The following is a 20266-nucleotide window of genomic DNA, read 5'->3' on the forward strand; positions in this document are numbered from 1 at the left end:
CTTCTTTATTTTTCAATAAAGTAGCAGTATTGATAAGGAATCAGATAACAATTAAATAATAACCATTTCATTTCCGAGCAAGCGTTGATCTATAAACAAAACAATTCAAAATCCAATTTAAAAATATGGGAAGGACTATTAGAAGGCGCAGGAGTAATTCTTCGCTTTCGGAGGCCATATCAGTGTCTCTGGGAATAAACCAAGACTCATCTGTAAACAAGATGCATAGAGCAAGTGTTAGCGCAATGTCACCCCCGTTATGCCGTTCGTACATGAGTGGATTTTTTACCGGCGGAAACTCACCTATGATCAACAATATGTCAGATTCAAAACTTCCCGTCTCGAACAAACAACATCCTAAAGTAATACACGGATCAGAAAATTTGCATAGGCAAACTGCCCAACTCTCCAATGAATTTTGCTCTTCTTCCGTGGAAGAAAATTCTCCAACAATTAAAGATTATATGGACATTATAGATAGTGGTGACAGAAAAGATGATCAATCTATGCGCACTATAGAAGAGAATATTGATGAAGAATATTCAGACGAATACTCGAGATTGTTACTTAGCCCAGCATCATCTAATCTCGATGATGGTCGAAATCGTGGACTACAGGATGGTTCGGTGTCGGAATTAGAAGATGGTTATGTGAGCGGATATCAGTCACTTCGTCCCCCGCATAATTTAAGATTCAGGCCAAGAAACTTGTGGCATTTGTGTACGTCATTTCCTTCCAAATTTGCACATTATCTACCTGCAGCAGTATTGGGTTTGTTATTGAACATTTTAGATGCCTTATCTTATGGTATGATCATTTTTCCAATTACCGAACCTGTTTTTTCTCACTTAGGACCGACTGGTATATCCATGTTTTATATCTCCACCATAATATCACAAGCCGTGTACTCCGGAGGCTGGTCGAGTTTTCCTTCGGGAATTGGGAGTGAAATGATTGAAATCACTCCGTTTTATCATACAATGGCACTAGCTGTAAAAGAGGCACTAGCAGGTAATGATGACGAAATCATAACAACAACAATCTTTTGTTATGTAATAAGTTCTATGCTCACAGGTGTCGTTTTCTATGTATTAGGTAAACTACGACTAGGAAAAATAGTAGGGTTTTTCCCACGACACATATTGATCGGCTGTATTGGAGGTGTTGGTTATTTTTTGATAATTACAGGTATTGAAGTAACAACGAGGGTCGCCAAATTTGAATATTCATGGCCTTTTTTTTCGGGGCTGTTCACGAATTATGACACTTTAGCGAAATGGTTATTACCTGTTCTATTGACTGTAGTTTTAATCGGTACTCAACGCTATTTCAAGAATTCGCTAGTTTTGCCAAGCTTTTACATCTTGACACTAGTTCTGTTCCATTTTGTTGTTGCAATCACTCCAACATTATCTTTAGATACTTTGAGACAAGCTGGATGGATCTTTCCGATCGCTAATTCAGATAGTAAGTGGTACGACCACTATAGATTATTTAATGTCCATAAAGTTCATTGGTCACTAGTTTTGCAACAAATACCAACAATGATGGCGCTGACATTCTTTGGTATCCTACACGTTCCTATAAATGTGCCCGCATTGGCCATGTCGCTCCAAATGGATAAGTATGATGTTGACAAAGAACTGATCGCGCATGGTTATTCAAACTTTTTCAGTGGATTATTAGGATCTGTCCAAAACTACTTGGTATACACTAACAGTGTTTTGTTTATTAGAGCAGGTGCTGATTCGTCATTTGCTGGTTTCCTTTTAATAGCTTTGACCATATGCATCATGATCATTGGCCCTGTCATAATATCATTCATTCCGATCTGTATAGTGGGCTCTCTGATTTTCCTACTGGGTTACGAGTTATTGGTAGAAGCGCTGGTCGATACGTGGAATAAATTGAACAAGTTCGAATATTTGACTGTTGTAATTATTGTTTTCACGATGGGTATCTTTGATTTTGTCTTGGGTATTATCGTTGGCATCTTAATCGCATGTTTTTCGTTTTTGGTCGATAGTACGAAATTGCAAACTGTTAACGGTGAATATAATGGGAACGTCGCAAAAAGTACGGTGTATCGTGACTACGTCCAAACAAAATTTTTAGATGGTATCGGTGAGCAAATATATGTTTTGAAACTCCAAAATCTTTTGTTTTTTGGAACTATTTTATCTATTGAAGAAAAAATTGAAAGATTGTTGCAAATAAGCAATAAAGATGCGACAAAACGGAGAATAAAATATTTAATATTGGACTTTAAAAATATCAATGCTGATAACATTGACTATTCTGCGGCAGAAGGTTTCAACAGAATTAAAAGATTTACGGAAACCAAAAGAATTAAACTAATCATATCTTCAATCAAAGAAAGGGATCGTATATACAACGCCTTCAATAACGTGGGGTTGTTAAACGATGTGGAATTATTTGCTGATTTAAACAGTGCATTGGAATGGTGTGAAAATGAATTTCTCTTTCAATATAAACAATTAAGAAAAAAGGCGAAAGAAAGACTGGAAGAAAGAAAGCAAAATAATGTTGTGTCTGCAGTAATCGCAGCCACCCAAAACAAAAAAATTGATTCAGTGGGGAATAGTTTGAACGGGGGAGGCAGTAGAGACGCTGTCAGGAATCTAATGTCACTACCAACCAATACTCCTCGTAATTACCAAATGCTTTCTGTAGCACAGAATGTATTCGCAAATGACGAACAAGCGGTGAAGAATTTTAAGAAGGAGTACAAAGATGATGAACCTGTCCTACCTATATTGTTATTTGCATTAAAGCAGTACAGACCCGATATAATGTCCGAAGTTCAAAAGGTAAGAGAAAAGGAAATCAAGTTTTGGGCACAACTGTGCCCATATTTCACCAGGCGCAGATTAGCAAGTCAATCACTTTTACTACATGCAGACAACATTTTTTTCCTTGTAGAAACAGGTATGTTGAAGGCAACATATGAATTGCCACAAGGTACCTTGTACGAGATTTTTTCAAATGGCACATGTTTCGGGAAAATCATTGCGCCAGGGAATGCTATGCCTAGAGAACAAAAGCTCACCATCGAAACAGAAACAGACTCCGTACTATGGGTTATAGACTCTAGCTCTTTGAAGAAAATGAAAGAAGAGAACTTATCATTGTACGTGGAGGTTGCATTAATGGTCATGTGCATCAAGGACACTAGATTTAAAGAATTACTAGGTTACACACTTGTTAGCGCATGAGCATGTATTTATTTAATTTTCTTTTTTTGTTGGTATTTTGCCACAAGTAACTCAGACTAGTACTAAATAAAAGCAGGGTGCTCCTGCATCTGTATAAATGATGCTGTTTTAAGAACTTTATCATTTCTACTATAAAACTTTTTGTGCTTAAGTCTTCACTTCCGGAAATTTTGCTGCGCGATTTTCTTTGATGAGGCCCCTATCGTAGACGAAAAGTAACGATTCCCATCGATGAGCAGCTACATACTCACTTGACCTAATAGCTTTCTTGAAGAAAAAAAATTGTTCTTTTTTGGTTAATATTGTACTACAACAATTCACATTAGGTAATTGTGCGGTTAGTTTATATCCGCACTAACAAGTCAATAGTTATAACAACGTGCCAACGTAAATTATGCCTGTCCCATCCGTTACTGTCACTACTGATAATGAATATGAAGACATATCGTCTTTTTCCTCTATTGACTCTTACAAACCAGAGCCCTTTACTGGATTTAAAGATTCTGAAGCTCCAGAGCAGCCTCTTTTAAAGAACGATACCATTGTCGGAAAGGGGCAATTGGAGGATGATGGCAATGTAGATGATCAACACCGCCATTCAGATGTGCACTCTCATCACAGTTCCAGTACTTTGAAAAGGCCAACCTCAAATTCGATAGAAAAGATGGTTACACACAATGCTTTAGAGGGCAACTCGGAAACACTGGATTCCTTAAAAGAAGATGGTTTGAACCTGAACAAGAAAGCTCTTCCAGATATTACCGCCCCGGTAACAAACTCAGCCCACGATGCTGCATTTCCAGAAGAATATCGTTTGGAAACTGAGACCGGGTTGGTTAAGTTAAAAACGCTTGAAACTTTGAAAAGGGAGGACTCTCGCGTTTCCTCAACCAAAAGAGAGCATATTAACGACCATACAGATACGCATTCGACACAATCCAAGGTTACTACGAATTCTCAAGGCTCTTCTTTGGAACCAACCAAATTGAACATGGCAGTGGAGAAAAATAAGAAGAAAATTGAAAAGTACCAAAAACATAAATCAGAAAAGGGGATCAAGGGTTTTTTTCATAGAATCTTCGACTAGGAGTGGTATAGTAATCCTTAGTTGGCAGTGTGCGTGCTTCAGCAACGCTCTTTTCTTTTGTTCCTCCATTACATCCTTGGTGTCTGCATGGTTTTTCGACTTTTTCGTTAAATTCCTAAAGCGTTGAAAAATAGCCTCCCCCTGAAAGTGGAGTAGGATGGTATATGAATTGAGGCAGAAAGGAAGAGAACGCTTACACATATTATCACACCCGTAGCTAAAGGATCAAAAACCAAAAAGTAAGGATTTTAATCATGTGCATTTTAATGGCCACGACGGCACATCCTGACTACGAACTCATCTTGATATCTAACAGAGACGAATTCTTGGCAAGGAAAACACATGCCACATGCTGGCACAACGATGATTTTATCCTTTCACCCTATGATCTGGCCAAAACATCAGCGGAAAAGCAAATATTTGGAACTTGGTCTGGCATAAATAAAGAAGGGAAATTAGCCACTATTCTTAATCTAAAGATTGGCAGTGAGCGAGATACTACGAAATCAAGGTCCCGTGGCCTGCTACCATTCATATTTTTATCAAACCATGAAGCAAATTTTGAAGATTGGGATAGTTACAAAAAGTTTGAGGGTCAATATGATGGGCTGAAGACCACAGGTGATTTTAATTTTTTCTACGGCGATGTTATCAAAAAGCAATATAAAGTTATTGATTCTTTAGGAAGAACTTTTGATGTGTTGAGTTCCACCTGTAGGAAAGATCTTGATTCTTACATGGTTGTCTCTAATGGTAAATTTTACAACAGTTCCGGTATTCCAGAGCAAGCTTGGAAAAAGGTAAAGGTAGCACGTGATAGTTTAGAAAAGTTAGTCCTAGAAAACATTGGATCAGATGAGGAAGTAATAATATCAAGTTGCTTCCAACTCGCCTCGAAGTCCTCCCTACCAAGCACTATTTCAAATTCAGATTTCTCGCAGATGCTCGTGGATCCAAATGTAACCATGAACACCATATACGTACCACCTTTACGAAGACCTCCGGGCGATGATTTAGGTGCCTCAATTCCTGATGGTGACTATTATGGAACTCGCTCTCAAATAGTTCTGCTCGTGAGTAAGGATTCAACGAAGGTTACCTTTGTAGAAAGAATCCTTTATAGTTCGGATGAAGACGTGCGCCAGTATTCGGTAAACGCACCTAAGGAGGAAAAAAGATTTAAGTTCAAATTGTAGAAATTTTGCGCTTCCATTTTACTTCAAATTACCTTTAGATTCATCTCTTTTCCTTCATAACATTTTGGCGTTGTATAATACTTATGTTTCCTTTTGAATTCCTTTAATCTATATGATGTTTTCAAAATCTAAAAGCCCATTATTGTCTTCGGTGATAAATATCAATTTATCGGTAACCACGGCGAATGCTATACATATCAGTTCCGTTTCTATATAGGTATTATACTATACAATCAAATTCTTTGCATCCTTATATATCCAAGTATTCCATGGTGTAAGTGGGTAAGGCCTGCTTCTGAGAAGTTCCGTTCTCAAACGTTGAGCTAGCAAACCCATATTGAAAACCCTTCGTATCAATTAAGTTCCACAATTCGGTGTTTCTTTCAGCAATTTCAACTTGTTTGTCGATATATAAGGTTAAGTTCTCTAACAGAGTACCCTCCAATGAAAATAGGCCGATAGAATCCAGCACCAGGGATAAAAGTTGGAATAGCTGCGTACTTTGACTATGGTTGAAGCATTCTAGTGAGCTGTCTTCGTCACCGGTTGTTATGAACTCGATGAAATTTTGAATGTCTAATTTGCTTAGTTTTTTCATTTCTTGTTTAATAGAGTCCCTTGTGAAATCCTGCAAAATCCTAAATGAGATGTCAAGTAATAGCTCTCTGTTTCTTATAGAAAACAACTCTTCAAGTAGTTCATTTAATGGCAAGTTTGGGCATGTAACAATTGCTTGTTTAAATAATCTGGGCTGGTCTTTTAAAAGGGATAACAAGTTACGCGTGCGATTCAATGGAAATAGTGGGTGGGTTAGTAAAAACGTTAAAGTTTTTGGATAATCATTTCCGTTAAATTTTTCAAAAATTAGATCCAACACTTTATTCAAGAATATAGGATCAGAAATGAATCTATCTTTTTCAGTGTAGTGCTCTTCTTTGATTTTCAGATCTTTGAAAAAGATGTCATCAAATGACGTAATATCATTGTTTTTGAGAGCAGAAAGCTTTTCAATAATTTCATTGTATTGGAAGACTGGAACGCTTAAATCCTCGTCGATGTCGTTACGCTTCACTCTCTTGTCAGTTATGTCTTCATCATCAAATAGCGGTTTTAAAATAACTGAACTATCACTTTTTCCAACTTGGAAACTTTTGCCCAATGAGTCCTTTAGTGTATTAGTTCCAACATCGATATTAATTATTTCTAACGAAGACGTTGGGTTTGGACCATTTTTCGTTGAGATACCGATTGCTATTGTTTTTGAATTATGTGATTTCTCTGAATTAATCACTGCAGATTTTAATAGTTGGAATGTTCTCACGTGAGTCAATTCTCTTTGGCTCAAAGTAGAACAATGCAATAGGTCTAATAGGTAAATGACGTTATTCACGGTTAGCAGAACTCTGTTTACTGAAACAGGTTGAAAAGAAATCAAATCGTTTCCAGAACTGGGTTTGTCCACCAATGGAAGCTCAATAATTAGTTGTAATTGACAGTGAGGTAAGGAGTAAACGTATATCTTCCCTTGATTCAATTTGTAAAGTTTACCGAATTGGTAACAAAGCTTTGAATTCTCAAAAGAAAATCCTTCAATGATTGTAGAGGACAATTCTTTTATGGGCGAACTTTCTACACTTCCACAACCTGTTAGCTCAAGCAATTTATAGCAAACTTTATCATCCTGTAACGGACAGAGGACGAAAACATATTCAGTCCCATTTTCAGTGAACCATTTGGCATATTTTAAGTTATCATAAGAGATATCAAATGAATGCAAAAGTTTTAACTTGAAATCAAAAAATTCGATCAAACCATTCTGTAAGATGGCAATTATTAAGCTATTCTTGGTGTCGATTTTGATACTCATGACTTTGGCTTTTGCCTTAATCTTGTACTGAGATAAAAAGTCGTCTGCGCCTGTGTATGCTTTGTTGTCAGTACCATTCTCAACCAGATGCTCATTTGGGGTATCAGTGGTATCTTCTGGCGCCTTAGTGATGACGTTCAGCGTATAATTACCCTTATTTACCATTAAACCAAAGGACCAGATTTCAATATTTCTTTTTGTTTGGGTGTTGATAGCCTTTTCATTGTTATCTTTGTCGTCATTACTAACTTTTAAGTCTTCGTCAATGTTGGCTTGGCCTTTCCCAGCATTGCATGCAGTGATGATATTCGTAGAGGGTATTGGGTAGTCAAATGTCAGTTTTGGTGTAGGATTAATAATATACTGAGATATAGATGATCCGGAAATACCTAAAGTTATGTTGTTTGTGGATTCATTGAAGGTGCTATCCGCAACCTGAACGTAATCTGCCTGTAAAGAAAAATTGCTCAACGAAGCAATTTTTGGAAGGGTTGCTAGTCTAAATGGTTGAGACAGGGATGGCATTTGAATATTTACTACACCTCAGGATGATTTTCTGTTCGAGGAGTTGCATATGTGACATATAATTTTAAATGTTTAATAGCAACCTCATCTCATCAAAGTTTTTAAATTTTTCAGGCATCTGATACAGCGGGACGAAAAAAATTTGAAAAATAAAGATATTTCCGTGTTAAATGACTAAAACGCCAGGATATTACTTGTGTTTTCCTCAAAAGAGGAGAGGAATCTTTGCGATGAGGAACTCGCAAAGACGATTGTTCTATTGAATCGTGAGGGAAACAAAATATCTTGTCGAAGTATTTGAGGAATGGACTTCAACAAACTAGACGAGAAGCTAAAAGAGTTGAAAAGAAAAAGAGTGAATGTATCCATAAAGAGTAGGAAGCTGGCTGACAGAGAGATTCAGGAAGTAGGCGCAAACCGGAAGCCAAGAGTCTACAGTATGGAAGACGTAAATGATGCAGATGAATCAGCAGAAAATATGGAAAGTTCCGATAAAGAAAAAGCCTTTCATTACACTGTCCAAGAATACAATGCGTGGGAACGGAGGCATCATCAAGGGGAAACTGGACAAAGCCAAGGAAGTGGAATCTCCTACGATCAACTCGCAAAATTAAGTTATGAGAAGACACTGCGCAATCTCGCTGCGCAAAAGCAAAATTCGAGTAATCAGGACAGTTTCGTCGATAAAGAAGAAAATAAAAACAAACCGAAGAAGGGTAGAATCGACAGGGTACAGAAGGACACTAGAACTGGTAAGATAAGAATTGCAGATGATGATAAGTTAGTTAATAAGTTGGCCGTATCTTTGGAATCTGAATCGAAGAAAAGATACGAGTCAAGGAAAAGGCAAATGGAAAATGCGAAATCACTGTATGGGGTTGAAAGCTTTATCAACGACAAAAATAAACAATTCAATGAGAAATTGAGCAGGGAATCAAAACGGTCGGAATAAGCTTTTCTTTTTTGTTAGAGTATACAGGTATGGGCAAAAGAATGTTCTGAAGTCGTGGATTCCTGATCGACTATTACATGACGAGTTAAGGGCAAAGTATACAAAAATATTTGGGAGGTAGACCCCACTTGACTCGGTTATTTCAGCAAAGAGGGAGTGGAGAGTAATTTGTTGATAAAATGTTGATTAAGTAAATATTAGTACATAAAAACGGTTACAAAAGGAGATAGATTAGGGAAGGGGAAGATAATCGAATGATAACTTGTTGATACTCAACAGAGAAAAAAAAAGGAAAAAAAGATAGATTGGTTTAGAGGTAAAATATTTTTTGAACAAAGCGCGATGTTACTTTATTCAGGCATACATGACGTCTTCCTCAGTATGATATTCATACAAGGAGTCATCTTTTGGAACAACATTCTTAGTCTTTTGTGACTGGACATTTGGTATTTTGTGGTTTTCAGCTGCGTGTATACCTTCAGCTTGTTTGTGCTGCCTATTCAATATTTCTTGCTTTAAGGCCTCATCGGCATTTTTTTGGCGGGTTTCCTCCTCGATAGCCTTCTCACCTTGTAATCGCGTTCTTTCTCTCTTAACAGCCTCTAATTCTTTCTCTTCGGCTGCTAATTTATCCTGAAGTTCAGTCAATTGATCATTGTAAGTTTGCTTGACCTGAGTGATTTGTTGTTCATGATCTAATTGCGCCTGGTGCGCTTGTTCCTCTAACTCTTGACGCTGCTTTTCCAGCAAGTTCTCTTCCTTGCGCTTTCTTTCTTCAGCTTCTAGCTTTAACTTTTCTTCATGAGCACGGCGTTCCTCTTCAAGTCTTTTAGTAATTGCAGATAATTGAGTTTTTTCATTGGCGTTTTCTTGCTTTATAATGGTCATTTCGTTCAATAAACCGGATATTTGGTTATCAATATCGTTGATTTGTGGAAGATACTCCTTGTTCTCCACACTTTCCAACACTTGTACATTTTTTTCATGCAGCTTCTTGTTTTCTTCAGTTTGAGTAACTAAGTCGTTCTTTTTCTTCTCCAGATTATCGATTTCGTTTTGGACTTTGCTTTGTTTCAGATTAATCTGGTTGATCTTAAAAATCTGAGCATCCAACTGTTGAGATAAGTTGTTTAGATTTGTAGTCCAGTCATTGAACTCCTTTTGGACGTTCGTTTTTTCATTATTCAAATCATCGATTTCTGATTTAACATTGGTTTGCTTGTCCAAGACTTCATTCTTCTCCTGTAGTTTTTGGTTTTTCATATTTTCAGTGTCTTTCAATATTGTTAGTTTTTTGTTATTATGTTCAGCGTTAACGTCAATGATTTGTTTAACCAACCGGTTTTTGCTGACTTCAATTTTCTCAGAAGTCTCCTTTCTCATGGCCTTCATTGAATTTTCAATTTCGTCAATCTGGCTTTGTAAAGTTTGTAACTTTTCTTCGTATTCTTTATTTTTGGCGTCGTATTTAGCCTTTTCCTTTGCTCTAAGATCAGTTAGCCATGCTTGATGAACCTTTTCATCATAATTGATTTTTTCATAAACTGCCTTCGATAGATAACCATGTTCCTTCGTCTTTACAATTAATTCAGGATTCTCTGGGGTGGCCACTGGATTTGATGGAGCAGTAGGGTTGCCTTTTTGGGTAGACGAAGAAGTGGGGCTTTTCCATAGGGCAAAAATACCGGTTCTTTCCTTTCGAGGACGCTCCTGAAAGGGAACCTTGGGAGCTTTGCTTGGATCGATTGGACTTTCATTTTCTTCTGATTCTGGTTCTGAAGTTTCTGGAGTAGACATTTCCTCTGCAGGTTCCTCTTCGGATGATTGTTCGGTTTCTTCTTCCGCTTCTCCTTGTTGCCCCTCTCCGGAACGATTGACTTTCTTTACAACAGACGTTTCCTCCTTTTGCTCCTCCGTTGGCACAACTGATTTTGAATCGCCGCCTTGGCCTGCAATACGTTGTTCTGACGCATCCTTTTCGGATGTAACAGTTGTTTCAGGTGCATTAATTTGAGTCGAATCAGCAGTTGTTTTTGTTAAACTTTGTTCTGCTATGTTTCCTTCATCGATAGGGCACACCGCTTCTTGAATGTTTTCCCCGTTTTCAGCAGTTCTTTTTTCAATTGAAGTAGACTCACTCGCTTTCCCTTCCTGCTCTTCCTCCATAGAAGTTGCTTCATCGGCACTATTTTCGACACCGGTAGTGGTAGAAGCACTGTTAGTCGTTGTCGTTGTCTCTTCATTGGCCTCAGATGTGGTTGTAGAAGTACTATCCTCGTCATCTGATGAGGTTGAAGACGAAGAGGATGTGGAAGTGGAAGTGGAAGTGGAAGTGGAAGAAGTAGTGGTGTCAGTGTCACCCTTTCCATCCTTCGTTAAATCAGTGATTTTCTGGCATTTTTTCAAATATTTCAAATGCTTCTCCTTCAGTTCCAACTCAGTTAGCAACTGGTATTGTCTTTCTTCATTTTGAGTCAGGTAAGTTGGAAATCTAATATCTTTAGCTCTCTTGGCATTCTTTGGTATGTTTTTGTAGCCTAAATCCTTAGGTTGTTGCTTTGAATAGGCAGAAGTAGCGCTAATAGTGGGAAACTTTCTGTTTTTCGCATCTTCTGCAGATAACCGGTTATTCTGCCTATTAGCGAGGGCGTCTTGTCTAAATGGCGAGACCCATTCTTCCTTGCCTTTTGGCTCATTAGACACAACCTTTTGCAAAAATTGATAAGGACTTTCCTGTTGTTGCGCTTGCTGATTTTGCGCATTTGCCGAAGATTGATTGATCAATTGCGTGAAGGGGTCGTCTTCCTGGCGGTTGATATTGAATAGCATAGTTTGAATACGTAGTTGACTAACCTCTTCCTTTTAATTGTGTGCAGCTGGTCTCAGATTTACGATATACGAGAGATTCACGGGATAGCAAAAATACAAGAACGATGATATATATGACAGAACGATGGATAAGGATGATATGTTTGCTGCCACTATTTAGGATGTCACTACCCCTCTCCCAGTTCTTTTCTCCTCGTTTCAATTGAGAAAAGGCAGCTTGCTACCCGGCCACTCACCCCTTATTCTTGCTCAGCCGTTTAAGGTGAGAACCCTTTACTTCATGAGCCTTTGTAGATCTTTCTATTGCTACGATTTAAGGGTCGGTGATGTGAAAATTGTGATAATCATCAGCGGTAGTTTAGTAGGCGTGCAAGTTGAAAGTACATGTTTTATTTCTATTTCTTTCCTTGAAAGATTGGACGTTTAGCATTTGCAGTAGTGACAATACATTAAATGTGCTCTTAGTATTAGGGTAGTTCTTCTTCGGGGAATCCGTCACATTCGTTTTAGATGCGCGGATATGGCACTTGTTGTTGAGATCTCACTCCTTTTGGTCTGTCTTGCCTGCGCCGCATTGTAATCGGTGCCGGTAGAATGTCGCGCTTATATTTTCATAAACTTTCGCCCTTTTACGAACCCTTTGGCGGCAGGCCGTTTAAAATCTGTTGAAGATTCCCTTTACGAACAATGAGCCGTGTTCCGATCAGGTAGGTGGGAAGTAAGGCCTATTGCGCCTTGGATGCAGATAGATATATATAAACTCACAGCAATTGGTTGTATCAGTAAACCCCTTCTTGTGATGGGAGGAAATAGAAAAGAAGATGTTATGCTTTTCAGAGGCTTCATATCCATCTAAATCGCAATAATAACAATAAAAGAACAATAATAAATGCTATCAGCTGCAGACAATTTAGTGCGCATCATAAATGCTGTCTTTCTTATCATATCGATAGGTCTAATCAGCGGCTTGATAGGTACACAGACAAAGCACAGTTCTCGAGTGAACTTTTGTATGTTTGCTGCGGCTTATGGTCTGGTGACAGATTCATTTTACGGGTTTTTGGCGAATTTCTGGACATCATTAACATACCCAGCAATTTTGCTTGCTTTGGATTTTTTAAATTTCTTATTTACGTTTGTAGCAGCTACCGCACTGGCCGTCGGTATAAGATGCCATTCGTGTAAAAACAAAACATACCTGGAACAGAATAAGATCATACAAGGTTCAAGCTCCAGATGCCATCAATCTCAAGCTGCTGTAGCATTTTTTTACTTTTCCTGTTTTCTGTTTCTCATCAAAGTGATAGTGACTGTGGCTGGTATGATGCAAAATGGAGGATTTGGCTTTAATACCGGGTTTGGTAGAAGGAGGGCAAGAAGACAAATGGGTATACCTACAATTTCTCAGGTTTAAATATACTGACTGACCTAAAAAAAGGTATTCGGCATACAATTGTTGTTGGTCTTTTTTTTCTTTATATAACCATTTGCATTAAATAAATTCAATCAAAAAATCTTGTTAAAATAATACCGTGTTGGAGACACATGAAAGTGCGTTTTTTTCCATAAGCTCATCTATATGTATATAATAAAAAACTTAGTTACAATATTGATAGCGTACGTTTTCTTGTTGGATATAAAGTGGAAATTTAGAATATGTTGTTGGTGTTGTTCTTCCTATATATACAGGTTTCTAATACGATTGAGGATATAGTTTTTCTTTTCTTTTTTTTTGCGTTAAGCTTTTCCAGAGTTAACGGCCAATGTTTAAAAGCAAGGAATTTGGAGATCCCGAGGATTCACTATTACCACTACCAGAGTGTTGGCTTGGTAAATAAACAACATTAGATGAGTTTGCCAAAGTTTGAGCGATATCCTTAGAAGCTTCTAATCTTCTAATCAACAACAAACCATCACCGACTTTAGCCAGAGCTTTTGAAATGAATTCGGCACTTTCCGCTTCACCTTCAGCCCTAATGACCGAAGCTTGCCTTTCTTGCTCCGCCTTTTCAACGAGGAACTTGGCTCTTTCGGCATCTTGCTGTGCAATTTGCTTCTGTTCAACAGCTTTGGTGAATTCGGGGCCAAACGTCATATGAGTGATGGAGACATCTTCCAACTTAATGCCGAATTCATTGGCTCTTGTAGAAAGCTCTTTTCTGATTTTTTGAGATATGATCTCTCTCTGGGTAATTAACTCAGCTGCGTCAAATTGAGCCACTATAGACTTTAAAACCTCATTGCCGATAGATGGCAACACTCTTTCGTCGTAATCAAGGCCCAAATTTTGGTATATCGCAGGTAGCTGTAAGACCTCTGGCCTGTGCAAGACTCTCAAGGTCAATGACACCATTTGCAAATCCCTCGTACCAGTATTAGTAGCGATGCTCTTTGGTTTTGTTCTTACATCGTATATAATGGCCTTCTGTAGCCAAGGCACCAAGAAATGGGTGCCTTCGCCCACAACCTGTTGCTTCACACCATTGACCCTGTCAAAAATGACACCACGAGAACCGCCTTTTACGTCATACATGGAATACTGAATCCCGCTAGCAATTATACCAATGGGTAACGCCACCTTGGTGATGACATCGATAAGTCTGGCAGAATTAGACATTCTTCGCTGAAGTAAATTACTGAATTGAAAATAGGCTTGCTACCGCTGTTGACTGGTATACCTGCGCGCTCTTTTTGCCCCTGCTTCTGCTGAATTATACATATCTCAACCATTACATTCATGAAATCGTCAATCTCCCTTTCCCTGAAAATTATTGATGTGGTATATTCGCGTTACCCGTATCATCATCAACGGCGTTTAATCTCAATCGTCGATTTCTTATCCAGATAACTTAGTTACAGTGGTCTTATACCCCATCTGTATAACCATTTCATTGACTGAGGCTTCTCTCTTAAAGATTCTAAACAGAAATGGGATATATGTGCTATTAATTGCATATTAGTGCTTTATTGTATACAACGCAGACTGGCCGGGTTATGCTGCCGCTTATTGGAGAGAACATGAAATATATATAATCATCGCCTTTATGTATAGCATGCCAAGCATCTAGGTATTTGATAATCACAGAGGTTTTACGTCCGATACATGTATGTCGAGGATCACGAAGGAATACAAAGTTATACTGAAAACATTGGCTAGTGATGACCCTATTGCCAACCCCTATCGGGGGATAATCGAGTCGCTCAATCCAATTGACGAAACTGACTTGGGCAAATGGGAAGCTATGATTTCTGGACCGTCAAGCACACCCTATGAAAATCACCAGTTTCGATTACTAATAGAAGTCCCTGCCTCCTATCCGATGACCCCACCAAAGATAAGTTTCAAACAGAACAATATATTGCACTGCAACGTAAAATCTGCAACGGGAGAAATATGTCTGGACATTCTTAAACCAGAGGACTGGACACCCGTATGGGATTTGTTACACTGCGTTCATGCTGTTTGGAGGCTCCTAAGGGAGCCTGTTTGTGATTCACCGCTCGACGTGGACATGGGGAATATCATTCGCTGTGGCGATCTAAGTGCGTATCAGGGGATCGTGAGGTACTTCCTAGCTGAAAGAGAACGGACCCGCCACCACTGATGCCATCTAAAGTGGATATCTTCGAATGACTGGCAATGGCGCCCAATTTTTATATGAAGTCATTTATATCTTACCCGGACGGCGCCAATTTATGAATACAAACGCTTTAACCAATTGCACATGTTGATGTATTGACATTTTTATATATACGTATATATACTAATGAGAAGAACGAATTTTTAAGGAATAGTTCACACTATATCTACACTGGTTGACGTTAACGTTGACGCTGAGTTTTATTTTAACAATCTAGCAGGCTGTTGAGAACTTCTTTTCAAAAGCTTTTTTTCTCATCATAGTGTACATACTGAGATAAAACTAAAGTGATGACGAAAAAGAAAGTTGCTACTAATCATATTGAAAGGCAAAGGTTAGCTAGTGAAGATTCATCAGTTGATTCGGTTCGTTTTCAGCAGTTTATTCCATTACAAGAGTTACTGAAGGAGAAAAATTATGTTCCATCGGTAGAAAATTTGGAGAGGGTCTTATATGATGAAACCATGTTTAATGATCAAAAAGTACGCTTTAATCTATTGCTTGAGGCTCTCATAATTACGTTGTTCACGACAATTTCAGGGAAGTCAATTTTACAATTAATTCAAAGTTCTACTTTGAAGGAAAGAAAACTCTGGGCCCAGTCCTTTGACAATAACAATACCAACTACGCTTCCATAGTACAGAGTTGGAAAAATAACGATATGCTACTCTTAAAATTTTTAAGATTTTTGTTAGCAAATAAAACGACCTTTCTTCAAATTGATCGGTACAACCTTGCAGAATACAAACTCCCGTTAAGCTTTTTAATTGTTTCGAAGATTAATATTCCGTCTGTATTACTCAATGAAGGGTATAACTTGTTAAAAGACTACTTGTATTCGATAACTGGCCGTATAGAGTGTTTGATAAGGTGCAGTTCCGCATTTGATCGACCTGCAGGTGTCGTCAGAAGGATCCTAAAAGATTATGATAGAATGGTAGAATGCCGAAATTTTAATTTTTGGTATTCATTTAATGCTGAGAACAGTGTGAATCTTGATTTTAGCGATAGCATTAGCCTTTTAATGGACAATGATGAAGACAATGTTGGGAGTGCCCTTGACGATAGCCGTTTTAGGAACAATAATCATCAAAAACAACCGAAGGAGGCAATAATAAGTCGAACAATAAATGATCAGGAACAAATATATTCATTCGAGCTGAACCAAGATGGAACGCTTGAAATACCCAACGTCATGGAGCATTCTTTGCTGAGACATGAGCTTCTTTTTAAAGTATTAAACCTGACTCCGGTATTGACGCCATTGTTGGAACTGCAATTTTCTACATTATGTGGTTTAGTAGATCCGTTAATGCAGCCTACTCCCAATGATAAACATATTATATCGATAGACTTCCTTTTTCACCTGTTTTTGGGATTAATGTCCCCGTCAATCAAAACTTCTCAAAAACATAACGACCATTATGATTGGAAATTTTATATGTGCTTTAACATGCAAAAAATTATTGACGCTACTATGTTGAGGCTCAACTGCTTTGATTTTAATATACTAAACTCGGTAAACAATTCAGATAATGCAGTTCATTGGAGTACGCAACTTCACAAATGGCTACCACATGGTCTGAATACGCAAGATTTGGAATTACTTTATATGATTGATATACTGGCGGTATATACCATCTACAAACTGTATGAAAAAATACCGATACAACTAAACCCGTTCTTATTTTCATTAATATCCTTATGGAAAAACCTATCCTGTGTTATACTTTTGGCCCTAGAAATTGATAGAATTGAAGAGGAAAATGGCACTTACGAAACGCCACTCATGGTTCGCGCCACAATTCGTGGAGCCGCAGCATTGAGATCTGTAATAGCTACTATCCTTAATGGATTAGTGAAGAATAATGAACACGATTTCAAGCACGAGTCCTTAAATACATTCATGTCACCCTATGGAAGAAAATTGTGTCATGGTGCTTTATACGCCGATTTAAGATCACACACTGCATCTTTACTTGCGCTTGGAGCAAGCATCGAAGATGTTACAGATTTGTTTGCCGATTTACAGTCAGGCGATAGATTTGATGAGGATATTAGATACATGTTTGATTATGAATGTGAAGATTATGATGAATCCTTCTCCGAAAGCGAGGATGGAGGGTTGGAGGGAAGCGTTGTTAATTCAAGAGAAAAAATAAAATCTGGCAATAATAATGTTTTCTCTCGGAGAAGGTGTAATTGCATCTTCAATGATGATAAATTGGTAGCAGAAGATGGCGCAAATGAAGCCTTTGAGTCAACAAGTAGCGAAACCGTACAAGGTAGAGTGCATACCAATAGGGATGTAATGCCTAATACCGCTACCGCCACTTCTGATCGTGTTGGTTCATTACCTAACCCACTTTCCGTTAGATCAAGAAGCACTTTTGAATTTGACTACAGTGGGGAAGATTGGAGGGACGTTCCCAGAAAATTTAATATGTACTATTCACCATCGTATTCATTCATTCATCAGCCTAAGTTAGATGTCATATTTAGCTTGACTCTACGTGGCGCAACTGAAAAGTTGAATAGAGAGGAGTCCATGTTGTTAGTGCGTTCAGTTGCCTCGTGTGTAAGAAACGAGCAGGATCAAATGATTTTAGCAGATCTGGGGTCTAATTTTACCACTATAAGCGAGATTGGTGAAGGTAAAGGAAGTACCGAAACTTTCAAGAAAGATAATGAAGAGCTCAGAAGAACAACGCCGGATGATATTTATGAAATATGGTCTGAAGAATCTGCATTTGAAAGGATGCTAAACGTAAATCACGATGTCGCTTGGAGATTAATGGATGAAATGTTAATGTGCACCGGCTATAGGAGAATATTAATATGGTTCCTTACGCATTTAGAGTTAAAACATTCGTTGATATATTACGTTTTCGAATTGATAATGGGGTTGCGTGGAAAACCATTTTCAGGAGAAGCCAATGATCAGGATAAAAAGGACGATATGATATATGAAATCTTGAAGAAAAAGCAGAAGAACGAAGATGCTTCAGGACTTCCATTTTCAAGGCAAGGGCCTATCGTATTATCTGATATTGAGACCAAAATGCTACTTCAAGAGTTTTTTATGAATGCTGCTATTTTTTTGTCATCAAAGAATAACGAAGAGGATGATGAAGACGGCGAGAAAGTCTCTTTGTACTCTCTCGGTTTAGTTAGGTTGATCTGTTACATGGTGCAGACACTCATCGCGAACGACAAGTTTTTTTTCACCAAATCAGAATGCACTTTTGAGCTGCAAACTTTACTGATGACGTGGATTGGTATCCTTCCCGAAGCCAAAGATTTGTTCTTCAAAATCAAAACAAGGCTCGCCATGGAAGAAGACAATAGTCCCGGTACTATACAGCACGATGACAGGAAAAACCTCAACACAGAAAAAAAGCTAAACACCAAGCCAGCTTCCGAACTGAATGTGAAATTGCTGAATTTGTTCCCCTCAAAGCCTGCAGAGAGGGATGATAGTTCCCCTATTAACACATTGCGTAGTTTTATTACTGATTACTCTTTCGACACGCAGGTGAACCCTCCAGGAAGAAAAGTGGTGTTTTACGATGGTAAGATTTTGCCATTGCCGAAGGCTGATAAGCCGATCCCACTTCATGAATATATAACACTCGCAGAGCTCGATGTGGGGGACATTGAGTGACCAGCGCACTACTTATCTTTTTCTGTATACCCTTTTAATGACCTTTAGCCATGTAACAATATCTTGAGGGCAGCTAAATATCCGTTACCCTGCAGGTGGCAAAAATTTGTAGAGTAGAAGCATAAAAAGATGGATATTTATATAATGAGGAAACATTGGCGCAATGAAGGGGGATGGACTGCTTACTGTTGGAAGTTTTTGATCAATCTCTATCGTATAATTTATTAGTGAATAGAGTTAGTAGTGTTAAGGATGGGTTCCAGAAGATACGATTCCAGGACAACAATTTTCTCCCCTGAGGGACGTCTCTACCAAGTTGAATATGCGTTAGAATCCATTTCACATGCCGGTACTGCAATTGGGATTATGGCATCTGATGGGATTGTTCTTGCTGCAGAACGTAAAGTCACAAGTACTTTACTGGAGCAAGACACCTCTACCGAAAAACTTTACAAGTTGAATGATAAAATTGCCGTTGCTGTTGCTGGATTAACCGCAGATGCTGAAATTCTGATAAATACGGCTAGAATTCATGCTCAAAACTACCTTAAAACCTACAATGAAGATATACCAGTAGAAATTTTGGTGAGAAGGTTAAGTGATATAAAACAAGGTTACACGCAACACGGCGGTTTAAGACCATTCGGTGTATCCTTTATCTACGCTGGATATGATGATAGATACGGTTACCAACTGTATACATCCAATCCATCAGGAAACTATACAGGTTGGAAAGCTATTAGTGTTGGTGCTAACACATCAGCAGCACAAACGCTACTTCAAATGGACTATAAAGATGATATGAAAGTTGATGATGCCATTGAACTGGCTTTGAAAACTTTATCCAAGACCACTGACAGTAGCGCGTTAACTTATGACAGATTGGAGTTTGCCACTATTAGAAAGGGTATTAATAGTGGGGAGGTGTATCAGAAGATTTTCAAGCCTCAAGAGATAAAGGATCTTTTGGTAAAGACTGGTATTACCAAGAAGGACGAAGATGAAGAAGCTGATGAAGATATGAAATAAGATTTGAAAGTATTATTTGACTTCATGCTTATATAAATATGTACGCATAGAAACATATGTCTGAAATTAAAAAATGAAAAAAAAATTTACCAAGATCCCCTTCAGAGGAAACCTGCAGATCCTTTTTTGCGCAAATTTCAAGATCGGAATCGCTCGAGAGGTAAATATAAAAAAGGGCCTGCTCGTTTGGTCCACCAGTTGCTGGGACTCTGACCTTCACTTTAATTTTGGCAGCACTT

At 38.2% G+C, this 20266-nt stretch overlaps 11 protein-coding genes across 11 annotated transcripts; 8 read left to right on the top strand and 3 right to left on the bottom strand.

Moving 5' to 3' along the window:
- Nucleotides 1-125: 125 nt before the first annotated feature.
- On the top strand, nucleotides 126-3236 carry VSB1 (Vsb1p; the record flags this gene model as incomplete). Its single annotated transcript, XM_033910574.1, has 1 exon — nucleotides 126-3236. The coding sequence occupies one exon, from the start codon at nucleotides 126-128 to the stop codon at nucleotides 3234-3236; it is 3111 nt and encodes a 1036-aa protein (XP_033766465.1).
- A 394-nt stretch (nucleotides 3237-3630) lies between these two features.
- SPAR_G03440 (uncharacterized protein) lies at nucleotides 3631-4323 on the top strand (the record flags this gene model as incomplete). Its single annotated transcript, XM_033910575.1, has 1 exon — nucleotides 3631-4323. The coding sequence occupies one exon, from the start codon at nucleotides 3631-3633 to the stop codon at nucleotides 4321-4323; it is 693 nt and encodes a 230-aa protein (XP_033766466.1).
- A 254-nt stretch (nucleotides 4324-4577) lies between these two features.
- On the top strand, nucleotides 4578-5519 carry SPAR_G03450 (uncharacterized protein; the record flags this gene model as incomplete). The annotated part of the gene is made up of 1 exon (XM_033910576.1): nucleotides 4578-5519. The coding sequence occupies one exon, from the start codon at nucleotides 4578-4580 to the stop codon at nucleotides 5517-5519; it is 942 nt and encodes a 313-aa protein (XP_033766467.1).
- Nucleotides 5520-5769: 250 nt separating this feature from the next.
- UTP8 (Utp8p) lies at nucleotides 5770-7911 on the bottom strand (the record flags this gene model as incomplete). Its single annotated transcript, XM_033910577.1, has 1 exon — nucleotides 5770-7911. One exon carries the CDS (start codon nucleotides 7909-7911, stop codon nucleotides 5770-5772), a length of 2142 nt encoding a protein of 713 aa, XP_033766468.1.
- Nucleotides 7912-8215: 304 nt separating this feature from the next.
- On the top strand, nucleotides 8216-8863 carry SYF2 (Syf2p; the record flags this gene model as incomplete). The annotated part of the gene is made up of 1 exon (XM_033910578.1): nucleotides 8216-8863. One exon carries the CDS (start codon nucleotides 8216-8218, stop codon nucleotides 8861-8863), a length of 648 nt encoding a protein of 215 aa, XP_033766469.1.
- A 354-nt stretch (nucleotides 8864-9217) lies between these two features.
- SPAR_G03480 (uncharacterized protein) lies at nucleotides 9218-11692 on the bottom strand (the record flags this gene model as incomplete). Its single annotated transcript, XM_033910579.1, has 1 exon — nucleotides 9218-11692. The coding sequence occupies one exon, from the start codon at nucleotides 11690-11692 to the stop codon at nucleotides 9218-9220; it is 2475 nt and encodes an 824-aa protein (XP_033766470.1).
- Nucleotides 11693-12581: 889 nt separating this feature from the next.
- Nucleotides 12582-13106, top strand: FHN1 (Fhn1p; the record flags this gene model as incomplete). Its single annotated transcript, XM_033910580.1, has 1 exon — nucleotides 12582-13106. One exon carries the CDS (start codon nucleotides 12582-12584, stop codon nucleotides 13104-13106), a length of 525 nt encoding a protein of 174 aa, XP_033766471.1.
- Nucleotides 13107-13445: 339 nt separating this feature from the next.
- On the bottom strand, nucleotides 13446-14309 carry PHB1 (prohibitin subunit PHB1; the record flags this gene model as incomplete). The annotated part of the gene is made up of 1 exon (XM_033910581.1): nucleotides 13446-14309. One exon carries the CDS (start codon nucleotides 14307-14309, stop codon nucleotides 13446-13448), a length of 864 nt encoding a protein of 287 aa, XP_033766472.1.
- Nucleotides 14310-14799: 490 nt separating this feature from the next.
- Nucleotides 14800-15297, top strand: PEX4 (E2 ubiquitin-protein ligase peroxin 4; the record flags this gene model as incomplete). The annotated part of the gene is made up of 1 exon (XM_033910582.1): nucleotides 14800-15297. The coding sequence occupies one exon, from the start codon at nucleotides 14800-14802 to the stop codon at nucleotides 15295-15297; it is 498 nt and encodes a 165-aa protein (XP_033766473.1).
- A 326-nt stretch (nucleotides 15298-15623) lies between these two features.
- CAF130 (CCR4-NOT core subunit CAF130) lies at nucleotides 15624-18998 on the top strand (the record flags this gene model as incomplete). The annotated part of the gene is made up of 1 exon (XM_033910583.1): nucleotides 15624-18998. The coding sequence occupies one exon, from the start codon at nucleotides 15624-15626 to the stop codon at nucleotides 18996-18998; it is 3375 nt and encodes a 1124-aa protein (XP_033766474.1).
- A 252-nt stretch (nucleotides 18999-19250) lies between these two features.
- Nucleotides 19251-20027, top strand: PRE9 (proteasome core particle subunit alpha 3; the record flags this gene model as incomplete). The annotated part of the gene is made up of 1 exon (XM_033910584.1): nucleotides 19251-20027. The coding sequence occupies one exon, from the start codon at nucleotides 19251-19253 to the stop codon at nucleotides 20025-20027; it is 777 nt and encodes a 258-aa protein (XP_033766475.1).
- Between the last annotated feature and the right edge of the window lie 239 nt (nucleotides 20028-20266).

This window comes from Saccharomyces paradoxus, chromosome VII, assembly GCF_002079055.1.
Source record: "Saccharomyces paradoxus chromosome VII, complete sequence".
Classification (NCBI taxonomy): domain Eukaryota; kingdom Fungi; phylum Ascomycota; class Saccharomycetes; order Saccharomycetales; family Saccharomycetaceae; genus Saccharomyces; species Saccharomyces paradoxus.